This window comes from Notolepis coatsorum (assembly GCF_963971535.1).
Source record: "Notolepis coatsorum genome assembly, chromosome: 1".
NCBI classification, from domain to species: Eukaryota; Metazoa; Chordata; class Actinopteri; order Aulopiformes; family Paralepididae; genus Notolepis; species Notolepis coatsorum.
This window is the reverse complement of record NC_140165.1, coordinates 240,900,222-240,914,168: the sequence shown is the minus strand read 5'-3', so window position 1 is coordinate 240,914,168 and position 13,947 is coordinate 240,900,222. Positions and strand designations below refer to the sequence as shown.

The 13,947-nt window shown below is 42.5% G+C and overlaps 1 protein-coding gene across 3 annotated transcripts in view; it reads right to left on the bottom strand.

Moving 5' to 3' along the window:
- Positions 1 to 404: 404 nt before the first annotated feature.
- Positions 405 to 13,947, bottom strand: part of LOC311244609 (kinase suppressor of Ras 1-like) — a gene marked incomplete at its 3' end in the record, with an annotated part of 114,215 nt that continues 100,672 nt past the window's right edge. For 2 of the 3 annotated variants that reach the window (XM_084334209.1, XM_084334210.1), the window contains 3 exons: positions 5,840 to 5,971; positions 3,757 to 3,892; positions 2,005 to 2,151 (listed from right to left, as the gene is read on the bottom strand). In XM_084334209.1, coding sequence (XP_084190335.1) covers positions 2,005 to 2,151; positions 3,757 to 3,892; positions 5,840 to 5,971 — 415 coding nt within the window. Of the gene's footprint in view, positions 493 to 2,004; positions 2,152 to 3,756; positions 3,893 to 5,839; positions 5,972 to 13,947 lie in introns of those variants that run through there. The other variant, XM_084334211.1, reaches the window with a different exon arrangement.

Sequence of the window (13,947 nt, the reverse complement as noted above, 5' to 3'; positions counted from 1 at the left end):
AGAGTTTAACCCCTTGACCACCAGAGCCGTTACTGCAGGGGGGTTTACGAGGCTCCGGCTCACTACTCAAGCTACAGCCTCACGCTGTGAGATAAGGACACGCGCGAAGAGAATGATCAAGTGGTTCGATCATTAAGAGGAAGTGTAACCCTGTGGCTCACAGGTCAACATGAGCAGGTCAACACACAGACAACCTTTTTAAGACGGCATCGCCCGGACCGTCGTCCGACAGGGGCACGCCACGCGCCGGCGACACGCTCGTTTCTATAGCAGCGTTTCTCTCGATTGCCGTAATAAAACACAGACTGATGGACAGAACGAGAGAGAGGCTCAAACTGGGATCACGCGTGAAGAGTTCACTTAGATCACGTTACGTGAGCGGAGGAGGCCGGTACGAGACACGGTCAACTGCTATATTTGTACATGAAGGGACAGCGGGAGTGCAGGCCCTGGCAGCAGTGGTCCCGCAGACAGTGGTGGCGGTCCCACGGCCTTCACGGAGAGACGCGGAGGAGAGGGGCGGACAGCAGGGGGCGACGTGTGCAACATTTTGAAAATGAAGGTGTGTAGAGGGGAAAAAAGAGAGGATGGAGAGAGAAAGAGAGAGAGAGAAAGAGAGAGAGAGATTGGAAAATGGTCAACGAGGAGATGGGAGGTAGAGAGGGGAATCCAGGAAGAGACAGTGGAGATCAGGTAGGGGGAGAAGGTCAGTCGACGTCCAGAGGGGGAGGGTGATCGCCGGGGAAAGGAGACAGAGAGAGGACACCCAGACACAGGGAGGAGGAGACGGGCGGTATGGCAGATTGTGGACGACATAAGAGAGAGGGGGAAAGAAAGAGAAGTCACTTCAGCGATGGACGCAGAGCGGGCAGACAGAAGCAAGGAGACAGGTGAGCAAGCGGAAAATCAAACACCTTGGTGATGAAAACAACATGAATCCTGTTTAACCACTGAAGCGTTCCCAAATTAAAGTCATATCAAAAACATACAGTTCCCCTCAGTTCCCCTAAAATGTCTTTTACACAATTAACTATGTTTTGCACGTCCAACCGTATTGGTTGAGGGTGCAATGGTTTTGGTCAGACTCTATTTTTTTCTTCTTTTTTTTATTTAATAATAAAAAAACAACCTCTTTCATTCCAGAACATATTTAGATTACTACTAGGGCTGACACTTTTTTTCTCAAATAATATTCGAAAACTATCAATCGAACCTGCCAAAATGTTAACTAATCCAACTCTAATGATGTGATCAAATTCAAAATGGATATTATTGAGTTAATATCCGGGGCGTCTTGATCGCCGTGCTGCGCTGTACGTCTGTATCTCTGTCTCTCCTCTCTGCTTGATTGACTGCCGAGCACAGCGGAGGCGGGAACTGCAGACCGGGGCTGCGTGAGTTCATCCAATCAAATCAACAGAACCCCGCCGTACAGGAGCGCCGTCCACCATTACGAACAAATCATCATCTCATCTTCTTATCAATCCTTTCGCCAGAGACGAGTGCGTTCCATACAGTAAAAATAAGTGAATTCATAATTGTACCAATAGCGCTCTCTCTCTCTCTCTCTCTCTCCCCCCTCTCTCTCCCCCTCTCTCTCTCGCTCTCTCTCTCTCTCTCTCTCTCTCACAAGTCAGTCTCTCCCTCTCTCTGTCTTTCTCAGGTGTGTGCTCTCCTGAAGCAATATGAAATTACAACTATCCAAACTAATGACAACAATTGTTTTGTGATTGGTGAGGAGGGGGGGGGGGGGGTTATAATAGAGGATTCTGGTGACATAGAAGTTCTAATTACTTCAAACTAACTGTCTTTTACACTGGATTTGTTTGAAGTTGATAGAAAAAGTGACAGCCCTAATCACTACAGACATTGTAATCTCATACATCAACTCAAATCCCCTTTCAGCTGAGCTAGACTCCCTTTTGAAGGGTCAAACACGACTCAAGGTCAGAGGTCATGCTTTCGATGCACCCCTCGGGTCACCGCACGTGGTACACCCCCGCTCTACGATACATACTCGGCCGACTTCCAGAAGTGTCCCGGGTGGGAGAGGCGACGGTTCAGTTTGGGCAGCTTCTCCAGCATGTCAGTCAGCTGGGTGAAGGAGGGCCTGTCATCCAGCTGGAAGGACCAACAGGCGGACAGGATCTCCTGTGTAGAACGGAAGCAGGCAACGGTTGGGGTAAATGATTTATTTTACTTAAAGCAAATGTATGGATGAATGAATCATTGCATTTATAGAGTTTTTTGTATTAGCCAAGCAGATAAGAGAACAATTTTATTACAAGCACCAAAGCAGCCACTTGAAAATCGGACACAGACGCCATTTTTCAAGATGGCCACCACCGACGACACAGAAACACCATTTCCATAGTAGGATTTGATAGAACAGTCATATTCCAGAAATTCGAATGTTGAATTATATCTTTTCCACCACGAAAAAGACAAATATGCAAAAATAAAAACATTGCTAGAACAATCCCAGTGAAAATCACTCTGGATATGGCAGTATCCATATAGCCATGCAGCCAGATGACATATTTAAGAGTCAAACAGAAATGAGATTCAGATCTCTGCAATACCAACATATGCATTTTCCCCCAAACTATATTTATGTACATTTACATTTTGTCATTTAGCTGACGCTTTTATCCAAAGTGACTTACAAGTTCTGCACGACGACAAGTCATCATATGTACTATATCTTGTTTTATTTCTGTGTGTAATACTAATTATTTGAAAGGGAGTGGTAAAGGTGCTATAGATAACATTACGCAATTTTACTCTACATACATTTTTTATCTATAACACCTTTCATTTCAGACGGAATAATGGTGGTTTGAGTTGTCATAATGTTTATTTTTTTTATCTATCTACTTTTTCTCCCCATTTTTATATTTTTCTCCCTTCCCCAATTTCGTATTGTCCAATTCTACCCCTCCCCTGTCTCGAACGTTGTCAGGCCATGCCTCCCACAGATCGGCTGCAATGTGGACGAAGCCTTGCATCACGTGTCCCCTCCGGTACACGAGGAGGCAGCTGTCGCATCTTTTCACCTACACAACGCGATCTCTCAGCGGCGAGGGTCTGCGTGGGAGGCTCACGCTGCCCCCGTCGCTTCCTGATTCTGCTGCACAGGCGCACCAACCGACCTGTAGGAGTCGCTGTCCACAACGTCCGATCCCCACCCTCCAGCTTCCCACCCCTAACACTGCCAATTGTGTTAGTATGAACGACCAGCCAAGCTGGTAGCAACGCCGAGAGCTGGGCTCGAACCCAGCGTCTCCTGCGTTAGTGGCGGGCGCCTTGCCCACTGCACCGCTTAGCCGCCCCGGAGTTGTCATAATGTTACATGCTATAATCTACAACATCAATCAAGGCACAGGACACTCTTTGCTTTCCCATAGAGTGATAATATTAGTATTAAACTTGGCAACTGCTTGGTCCAGTTCAATACGTTTAAACTTCAGTGAATAATACTTTAGGGTATACCTTGAGCATACTACAATATAGCAAAGTATTTCTCTGTTCTGTGATGATACCCAAATAGGGATGAGCGATAATTCAATATTATCACATATCGTATCGGAATCACATTGTGATATCATTACAATCCTGTCATCTAAATGAATGATGACGACTATACATTAACTCCAATTTCTCTCAAAATGAGAGCTCCCTTTCTATTTGAGGGGACGTTATTTGAAAATAAGAGTTTTGGTTTGATGTCACCACAGTGCGACCTTATGACCTTACCGTGACCTCCTTGCCCAGGCTGACCTCTGCCAGGACCGCCTTGATCCCTTCACCGCTGCCAACCAGCCAGATCAGAGCCTCTGCCGGCTGGTTGGTGATGGGCCAATCCCTGGCCTGGAGCTCATACCAGATGGTGCTAAGAATGAAACACATCTGGTTAGAAACCCTATATTACTCTGTTATTATTATTCACATTATAGTAGATCCACTTTAACTTTATACAATCCACCTTAGATCATTTCTATATTGATCTGTACATTGTATATTGCTTTGGCACTTGTTACATTTGCACTCTGGTTGGACGTCAAGCTTTTCGTTGTAGCTACTGTACTTGTGCTGTATAATGAGAATACATTCTAATCTAATCTAATTATCAAGTGATGTTGTTGAATACATTTGTGGATTTGTTTAAATGTATGTAATCAATGAGCCACACTAAAGGCTAATAGGTGAGCATAGCTGGAGATATCAACTTGAAACAGTGCTATTGTGTCTTAATTCCTTAATGCACATAGACAGATTTTAAAAACGGATCAGATAAAAAACAATAACAATAAACTTGACTATGAAGCATAAAATAGACATAGGCATAACATTTGCATACAATTGGCATAATTATAGACAGGCATAAATTGAGCAGCGAATTCATATTTGTTAATAGATTTCTGACATAAAAATCTATTAGTAGGTTTCTGACTCCATGAAAGCAATGTATAAAGTGCACGCAGACATAACATTTGTATAAAATAGACAGAATAAGAGCAATGCACTTTTTTTTTTAAATATAAAAAAATTACAAATAAAAGGTGTAGCCTATAGGCACAAAAGATGTACTGTAGCACATCATATGCGAGGCCCAAGGAGAGTGCTTAAGTGTGGGCCCACCAGGCAGGGCGGTGGGCCCAGGGTTTCCGTTAGAAAATATTGGTGCCGGTCTCCGTGTCCTGCAAGATTTCAATCTCCCGGACAAATGGGAGAAATTCCGGTCAGAGTTTATTGAGCTTAAAAATAATTGATAGGCAGGCTATATAAAGAATGACATCCTCAAGGCATGTAGATTTATAATATTTTAACTTAAAACTAGGCTACTTTTGCGTATACAGTCATTATATTCCAAATAAGATAAGTCCCTCGAGACTCCGTGCTGCTGCTGACTTGAAATCAAATAGGTGTCTGTGGGCAGTCGGCCCGACATTAAACAGCAGTCTGTTATAATCACATTTTTATGAGCTAACGAATTCCGTTATATTGGACATTTGTATTAATTATATCAAGCAAAGAACTGAGAAATTTGGCAGAGAGAGACGGCAACATTATCGTGGGGTTCACTGAAATGTAAACGTTGCGTGACTATCTCCGCCTCCCAACGAAGCGATAAACTAATCCCAATAGTATGCAACTGCAAAGCCGCAGAGCCAGCCGCGCTCTCAGGTCCGGTCTGGGGACCGCTCAGCAGCGCCACCCACCCAATGGCTGAATTGCCAATGGCTGAATTGGAGTATTGCACTGTGCGGGCACAACTGTGAGCTCTGCGGCTCTGCAGTTGCATGCTTCTCGCTAATCCAGCATCAAGCTCCCGCTGCCTAACCCAAATTAATCTCGACATCGCTTCACCAATAGTCGTTATCAGAACACTACACACATATCATAATGTTCACAGCAAACTGTAGTTGATCACCAGGTATGTTTTATTAACGTAGGTTGAATAATTCATATAAGAAAAACGATAGGGAAATCTCTCTTACCTATCTCCACTGGTTAAAAATGCCAGGAACTGAAATTGAAACTTGCTGTGCGCGTGATATGATATAGGAACACACATCGTTGTCATTATTAGACCTGCTTGGTGAAGCAACAACTATTTTAATACAATTCAAATTGTGCTTAGAGGGAATTATTTTCACAGGACATTATGACCGGAGATATTTAAATATGTCGGTAATTACCGGACAACGGAAACCCTGGGTGGGCCTGGAGCTCACACTTTATTTTGATTTTGAATACCCCGGGTGCGCTGGAGGCCGGGGGCATGCTCTCCATAGAGCGAGGCCCAGGGAGAGTGCTTAAGTGTGGGCACACATACCCAAAAGCATAAACGTCAGCAGCTGTGGAGAAAGGCAGCTGGTCCTCGTCGTTCCCTGGGCTCATCCTCCGCACTATCTCTGGAGCCAGGTAGTGGACCCAGCCGTGAGGCAGCCGCAGCTCATTCTCTCGTCTGAGGACGCACACACACACACACACACACACACACACACACACACACACACACACACACACACACACACACACACACACACACACACACACACACACACACACACACACACACACACACACACACACACACACACACACACACACACACACACACACGCACACACACACACACATTAAGATAAAGATGCTTATTAGGACATTCATTCCTTCATGTTTCCCCACAGCAGTGGTCGTAGGGTTGTGCAGAAAACAGAAAAGGTAGCGATAGCGACGATACCTGGGGTGACGCACATGAAAAACACCCCACACTGTCAACATTCACAACAGCCTCAAAACCCTCCTCTTCACTCAGGCTTTCCCTCCTAAACTGAGAAGCATCCATCTGCAGACAGGCAGAGCACAGCGCTCTCAGGCCCCGCGCTCTCAGGCCCCGCGCTCTCCCAATGGCTGATTTGGGTCACGAGACCGCCGCCATTTTAGCGCCACCCACCCAATGGCTGATTTGGGTCACGGGACCGCCGCCATCTTAGCGCCACCCACCCAATGGCTGATTTGGGTCACGAGACCGCCGCCATCTTAATAATACTTAATAATTAATAATACTTTTGAGTTTTATATTGTTTAAAACTTCAACAGCAGAAGCTTATATGCTAACCATCAAAACATTAAAGAATATTTGGAGCAATTCCATATAGTTGGGTCATCTGTGGCACTTCCGTGACCGTGGAGAGCGAAGGTCCGTTTCTCAATGGATTTGTCATCTATGAGGGTTAATAAACAAATTTAGCCGGGGTGTATTTTTAAAAAAGGCGGAAAAAATTTGTGAGAGACCAAAATCCAAAATGGCTGCCGTGGAAATTTACTTTTTAATGGTTTGACCTACAATGATGCACAATACATGGTTTCAGGCCTTATTTTGGTCAAGGAATACATATTTGGTGTTTATATAATGATTTGACCTATTGTTGACCTTCAAATGAAAGATGGCTGCCAATTTTGAGCTCCAAAAGAGATTTATTTTCAAAATCGTCATAGAGCCTTCATATTAGTCTCTCTAATGAAAGCTCTGCTCATGATGAGTTGAGTTATGGACACAGGGGATAGGTGGGTATCTTCCACCATACTCCATCCATATGTGAAAGTCGGAGACATGAGCAGCACCCCTGTTTGCTTCAGCAGGGTGGGTTATTGGCCCCAGATGAGAGGAGAGAGAGGCTTCGTGCGCCTTCAGAATCCTTTGGCAATCTGCGCATGCGTATGGGGAGTAGGTGCTGAAAAAGGGACTATAGTTTGGCCGATTAAGTTCCAATCGATTTGGAATCGGTCGCGCCGTGTTCAGGAGACTCCGGCGTATAAAAGTCTATTCGATCATGTTTCTAGCACCCACACAGCCGTAGCTACAACCACTTACATCAAGGCTCTCATCCACATTCATTAATTTGCTCCCCCCGCGATCTCCTCCATGATTTCAGAATCCCGGAAGTGTTGCAGTGGTCTATGATTGTCTTATTATAAGTCTATGCTGCTTTAAAGCGTGCATTGACTATAAACTACATTTCCCATAATGCATGTCAATTATGTGACAGGCAAAGTGGCGGCATCCCATGTAGATGGCAATGTCGCCTACATCAGTGTTTAACTACGCCGATTTCACCATCAAGTCGAATTGAGAATTGAACATCTTCATTAGTGTCATGATGCCAACATGTCCAGTAAGAGAAAAGTTGATGGAGATGGAAGGCAGTTTCAAGAAAGATGTGAAAGTGAAAACATGTTTGTGCTTCAAGGATAAGAAACGGTATGTCTTTTGTGTGATGATGCGGCGTCTGTCGTCAAAGAGTACAATCTACGTCTGAATTTTGACACCAAACGCATGCCAGATTTAGCCTCCAAGAAAAACAACAAATTGTCCAAGAATTAAAAGGCAGACTGCAATCGCAGCAGAGTATGTTCACAGGAGCTACAGCCAGAAACCATGCAGCAGTGAAAGCTAGCTTTATTGTGGCTGAAGAAATATTGCCTGAACTGTCAGATCCAAACTGGCTGTGTGACTTTGCTGTTGTGTGACATAACGAGCATCTCGCCAAATGTAATCAGAAGCTGCAGGACGCAAACAAGTCCCACCCAAAACCTGACCAATATAGTTGTGAACTGAGACAACCCTTATTTTTTAGTAGTTACAGTTGTGTGTTCATGCAGAGAAAATGTTTTCTGTAATCAAACTACCGGTATCTCCCATTAGTTGGATGTATGGCCTCTGCAAGTTTGAGTGCAGCCATTTGTTTTAGTAAAATGCTACATCTGTCCCACGTGTTCTTAGCAGCTCACAAGTGTTGGTTGCACCATAGTTCTGCCCCTCTGAATGAACCTCAGTAAATATGCAATTTAACTGATAGATACACAGAATGTATGTATTTATGTTCATTTAATTGTGTTGTTTTCATTTCTGCTAAATAAGTATGTACATTTTGTTTGGTTTGGTAAACATTGCACTATGAACAGTCAGTGTACTGTATGCAGTGATGGGAATAACAGCGCTATAAGTAACGGCGTTACTAACGGCGTTAGTTTTTTCAGTAACGAGTAATCTAACGGATTACTCTTCCAATCTTAATAACGCCGTTACCGTTACTGCAAAAAAATGCGGCCCGTTACTATGAATGAACCTGTTTCTGTCATCAGACAGATATCTGCGCTGAGAGGCAATAATGTTCTTCCTTGTTTAGTTGGCAGTGCGCGAGCCAAAGCACAAACATGCTGACGATTGGCTGAGGTTGAGTAAAATGTCATGGTAAGCCAATCAGAGGTAGAGGTAGGCGGGTGTCTAACGCATCCAGAGTCTGACACACAGCGCCACAACACAAGCGATTCAGTCAGCGTGAGACCGCGGGTCCGTGTAGTGTACGTTTTGAGCCCAAATAATCCAAAACGAATCCAACGGAACAACATAAGCGAGCAGTCAGCGTGAGACCGCGGTTCACTCTTGTTGTGTTGCAGCGCAGGGCAGTAGTGGCTCTGTGAGCTGTGGTGTTCCACAAGGAAGCATACTAGGACCGCTACTGTTCCTAATTTATGCAAATGACATGTCGTCAGCTTGTGACTGCAACTTGTTCCTGTTTTTGCGGACGACTCAGCCCTGCTGGTCTCTGACAAGAACAAGTTACAGGTTGAAAAAACCCTCAGCTCGGAACTAGGCAGAATCTGCATATGGCTCGCTGATAACAAACTATCATTACACATGGGCAAAACAGAGTCCATTCTCTTCGGTTCAAATAACAAACTCAGCAAGGCCGACAGCTTCTCAGTTACAGTGGGTGACAATATTGTCACAAGGAAAGATGAAATTACCTACCTGGGTTCCATCCTAGAGGCTAATCTCTCCTGTGACAAAATGGCATCCAATGTAATAAAAAAAAGTCAACCAACGAACTCGATTCTTGTACCGGATCTCCTCTCTGGTAAACAAGAATACCCTGAAGACTCTGGCAGGAGCACTCATTCAGGGGTACTACGACTATGCTTGCACCTCATGGTACCAAAGCACCTCAAAGGCGCTAAAAACAAAATTACAAACATCTCAAAACAAACTGGTCAGACTACTGCTTGACCTTACTCCTAGAACCCACCTCACCCCTGCCCACTTTGACAACCTAGGATGGCTTAGAGTAGACGACAGAGTACAGCAACTTGCAATGGGCCTGGTCTACAAGATACACTACACGACCAAGGTACCCATGTACATGTCAAAATACTTCCCAAAGGTCAGTGAATACCACGATCACAACACCAGAGGGAGCTCCACAAATCATGTTAAACCCAGATTCGGCTCAAATAAGGGACTAAACACGTTTCGCAATTATGCCACATCAATGTGGAACGCCCTACCCAAAGCTGTAAAGGAATGTGGATCACTACCCACTTTCAAAACCTCTCTCAAGGGACACCTACGGGAGACTGCAATTCAACACTGGCCCCTGTAAATATCCTAACCCAACCCCCTCCAATGTACAGTCATTTACCTAGTATGGTTTTGTCAATAGTCCAATGTACAATTTTGTTTGTTTGTACAGTGTCTCCCCCCCCCCCCCCCCCCTCAATGTACAGTTTTGCTTGTTTATACAGTGTGCCCCCCCCCCCCAACCACCTCCAATGTAGATTACCCAGTATGGTTGTCAATATCCCAGTGTACCCAACCCCCCCCCCCACCCAACCTCCTCCAATGTACAGTTTCTACGTCAAATGTATATACTCCCTTTTCCTGACTCCTTCTGTATCACAAACAGTACTGTATTTGCAAATCTGGTATGTCATAAATGTATAGATGTAGCAGTACTGACTATCTGTATGTCATGTATGTCATATATGTCCTGATGAATTGAAAATGGGGGACCCTGATGTAAACAAGACGAAAGTCTTTCTCTGGTCTGCATCCCCTTAACAATTGTGTGTATTGAGCTGTACTGTATTGTACCCATTCTGCAATCTGTTAATAAAGTTTTCAATCAATCAATCAATCAATACTGCTGACAGGCTCAACATAGTGCTGCACTTCCTGGTTTAATAGCACAGTCTGGTGCGCAGAGATATATATCTGTATGTCATGCATGTCTTAAATGTCATGATTAGATTGGTTTAGATGATTAAATTAGATTCTTATATCTGTATGTTGTGTATGTCATAAATGTCATGAATTGAAAATGGGGGACCCTGATGTAAACAAGACGAAAGTCTTTCTCTGATCTGCATCCCCTTAACAATTGTGTGTATTGAGCCGTACTGCTGTACCCATTCTGCAATCTGTTAATTAAAATGTTCAATCAATCAGTATATATTTGTTATTTATTTTTGGTATAGTGCTTAACAAGCATAATTTAATGTTGCCCAGTTGTGGCCTGTTGAGGGGCAATACATATCAAAAGTTCCAAAACATCTATTGTATTTGTATGATCCACTATATAAACATAGTAATTATAATATCTACATACATGGCATTTGATTGGAGGCTAGTCTCACTTTGTCCCACAGCAACATTAAAATTGTTTAGATTTGTGTATGTTGTTTATGTAAAAAAATATATATATATATTGAAAGTAACGCAACTAGTTACTTTTATAATTTGTAACTGAGTAAGTAATTTAGTTACTTTTTGGAAGAAGTAACTAGTAACTGTAACTAGTTACTTTTTAAAAGTAACTTGCCCAACACTGACTGTATGTGTGTAGGGGCAGGTATAACCTCGTTCCCGTTTTATCTCCGTGAGATAAAGCCTGGTAAAGAACTACTGCCGAAAGTGTCTATGGGGTAGAATTTCCGGTGTATGTATTTCCCCTGGAAGCTGCCTCCGATTTACAATTTACGAGCGTCTGCTTCGTTCTTTGTTTCTCTGGGGACTATAAACAGATCTGGGCTGACTGGAACCTGGGGACTATAAACAGATCTGGGCTGACCAGAACCGGTACGTTTAGGAGGCATATCTTGACAAGAGTTTTGTTCTTGATCATATTAAGTGAACTATATGTACTGAAGACACAGTTGGACTGTAACAATTCCATGTACGAATAAATAAAAATGAAATGAAAATTAAAAATAGCCTGATCATTGATTGATAGAGTAATATGTGGTTCTTAACCTGATAAATCAAAAGGATTTATGTAAAAATAACGTATACATCTATGCAAATGCATATTGTGGTGGCATTTTAGCTAACAATGACCCAGTTGGAACTGAAAGAATGATTACTTGAATCAAGGATAGAAGCTGATAAGCTAAATGTATTATCTGTGCAGAGTCTCACTTCAGTTTACAATGTGTAGCAGAAAAGAGACGGTTTGAATGCAAAGAGACAGGCAGGATACCGGGGGTGGGGGGGCTGCCCAAAATCAGAAATTTCTAAGAAGCTGCGCTTCGTATGTTAATAGTGGAATTCGCATGGCTATGTCTGGACAAAAAAATACCTAGAATTTCTAACAGGAAACAAGCTTCCTGTGTTGCAACGGGCAGTTGTATCGTTGTTTTACATATAGCAGGATGTGTGGGGAACTGAAAGTAACACCTCTGTATCTCCTTGCATCTTTATGATGAAATATAGAACAGAAAAACGTAGGCAATTTCAACAGAAGTGCATTGTAGACATTTTCTGAGCAGGGTTAAAGAGCAAATACAAAAATAAAGACTTTCCTATAACAATATGTAATATTTGTAACTTGAAATAATAGAATAGAAGTAATAAATACATAAAGTTATTTAACAATATGTAAAGAAGTAGTTACATTTATTTTATATTACATTTACATTTATACTGTCTTTGGCCCTTTGAGGGCAACCATAATGCTGACGTAGCCCTCTGTGAAAATGAGTTTGACACCCCAATTATACCTCCCTGTTAATTCGGACCCGGTCTACACCTTTGCCTAGGGGAAATTCTTCTCACCTGAGGACAGAGGTGTGCTTTTCCTTATCTATCACTGTCCCCACCATAAAAAAGGTACTTTACCCCTTCACCACTGGACAAGTCCATCCATATGTGGCTGTGTCACATAATTAAACTGTTAATATCTTCTATTAAAACATTACGAATACCATCAACTTGTTAATCTATTCTATTTTTACTTAGGCACTTGGGTCAGTTGAGAGCTCTTGTCAACTCTCCACATTCATAAAGGTTGAGTGAATTTAATCGAATAATTCTTACCCCAATCAGTAACTACACTACAAGGGGCACTGTGGGATTATGGACATGGTTGTTTGTCAAGGACGTCTTTAAATCCAAGTGTTTTGATGTTTGGGGAATATTTGATTCTTCTAAAATAAGACATACGATTATTATGAGTCACCAAAAGCCACAGCGTAAAAAACATCAGAATATCACATCAAGTACCGTATCGATCTGCTGGTATAAATGGGATAACAAGGACTGCTGGTATAAATGGGCTAACAAGGACTGCTGGTATAAATGGGCTAACAAGGACTGCTGGTATAAACGGGCTAACAAGGACTGCTAATAGACTGTTCCAGCCAAAACACATGAAGCATCAGCTTCCATTAATCTTCGTAGTGTTAAGAGTGACCTGTGTGTCTCTCTCTCTCTCTCTCTCTCTCTCTGTGTGTGTGTGTGTGTCTCAGTCAGTGTGTAGACAGTCAGGTGAGTTCGAAGTCAAGTTCCCTTTACTGTGTGTTGATGAAATTTAGTAGCCTAGGATTCTGTTAAAATTTCGAAGTGAATACAATTTTTTGTTTTGAGTTGACCTTTAAATTCAGCTCAAGCAACTAACCTTGCTAGCTTTGCATACATAATACTATTTTATGTTAGGCTATAATGCAAAATTATTTTTGGTTCATTATGAAAATGTGATGGGATGAACTGGACACCATATTCTTAGTAACCGCAAATCAGCAACTGTTGTTTACACACAAACATTGACTTTATTGACCTCAGAGATTACTTCTGTGTACTTATACTGTATATTATTCAACTCATCATGAGCAGAGCTTTCATTCGAGCCTAATATGAAGGCTCTGTGACGATTTTGAATTTTCTTTCTTTTGGAGCAAAAAATTGGCAGCCATCTTGCATTTGAAGGTCAACAATAGGTCAAATCATTATATAAACACCAAATTTGTATTCCTTGACCAAAATATTGTCTGAAACCATTTGTGCATCATTGTAGGTCAAACCATTAAAAAGTTAATTTCCACAGCAGCCATTTTGGATTTGGTCTCTCACAAATTTCCCCCGCCTTTTAAAAAAAATACACCCCGGCTAAATTTGTTTATTAACCCTCCTAGATGACAAATCCATTGAGAAACGGACCTTCACTCTCCACGGTCACGGAAGTGCCACAGATGACCCAACTAATAAACCTTTCAATATCATAGCAATATCCGAAACTTGGTTTAGCTCTGAGAAAAAAGTTTACATTGAGTTGAATGGATATGAACTCAATTATATTAACAGGATTGGGAAAAGAGGTGGGG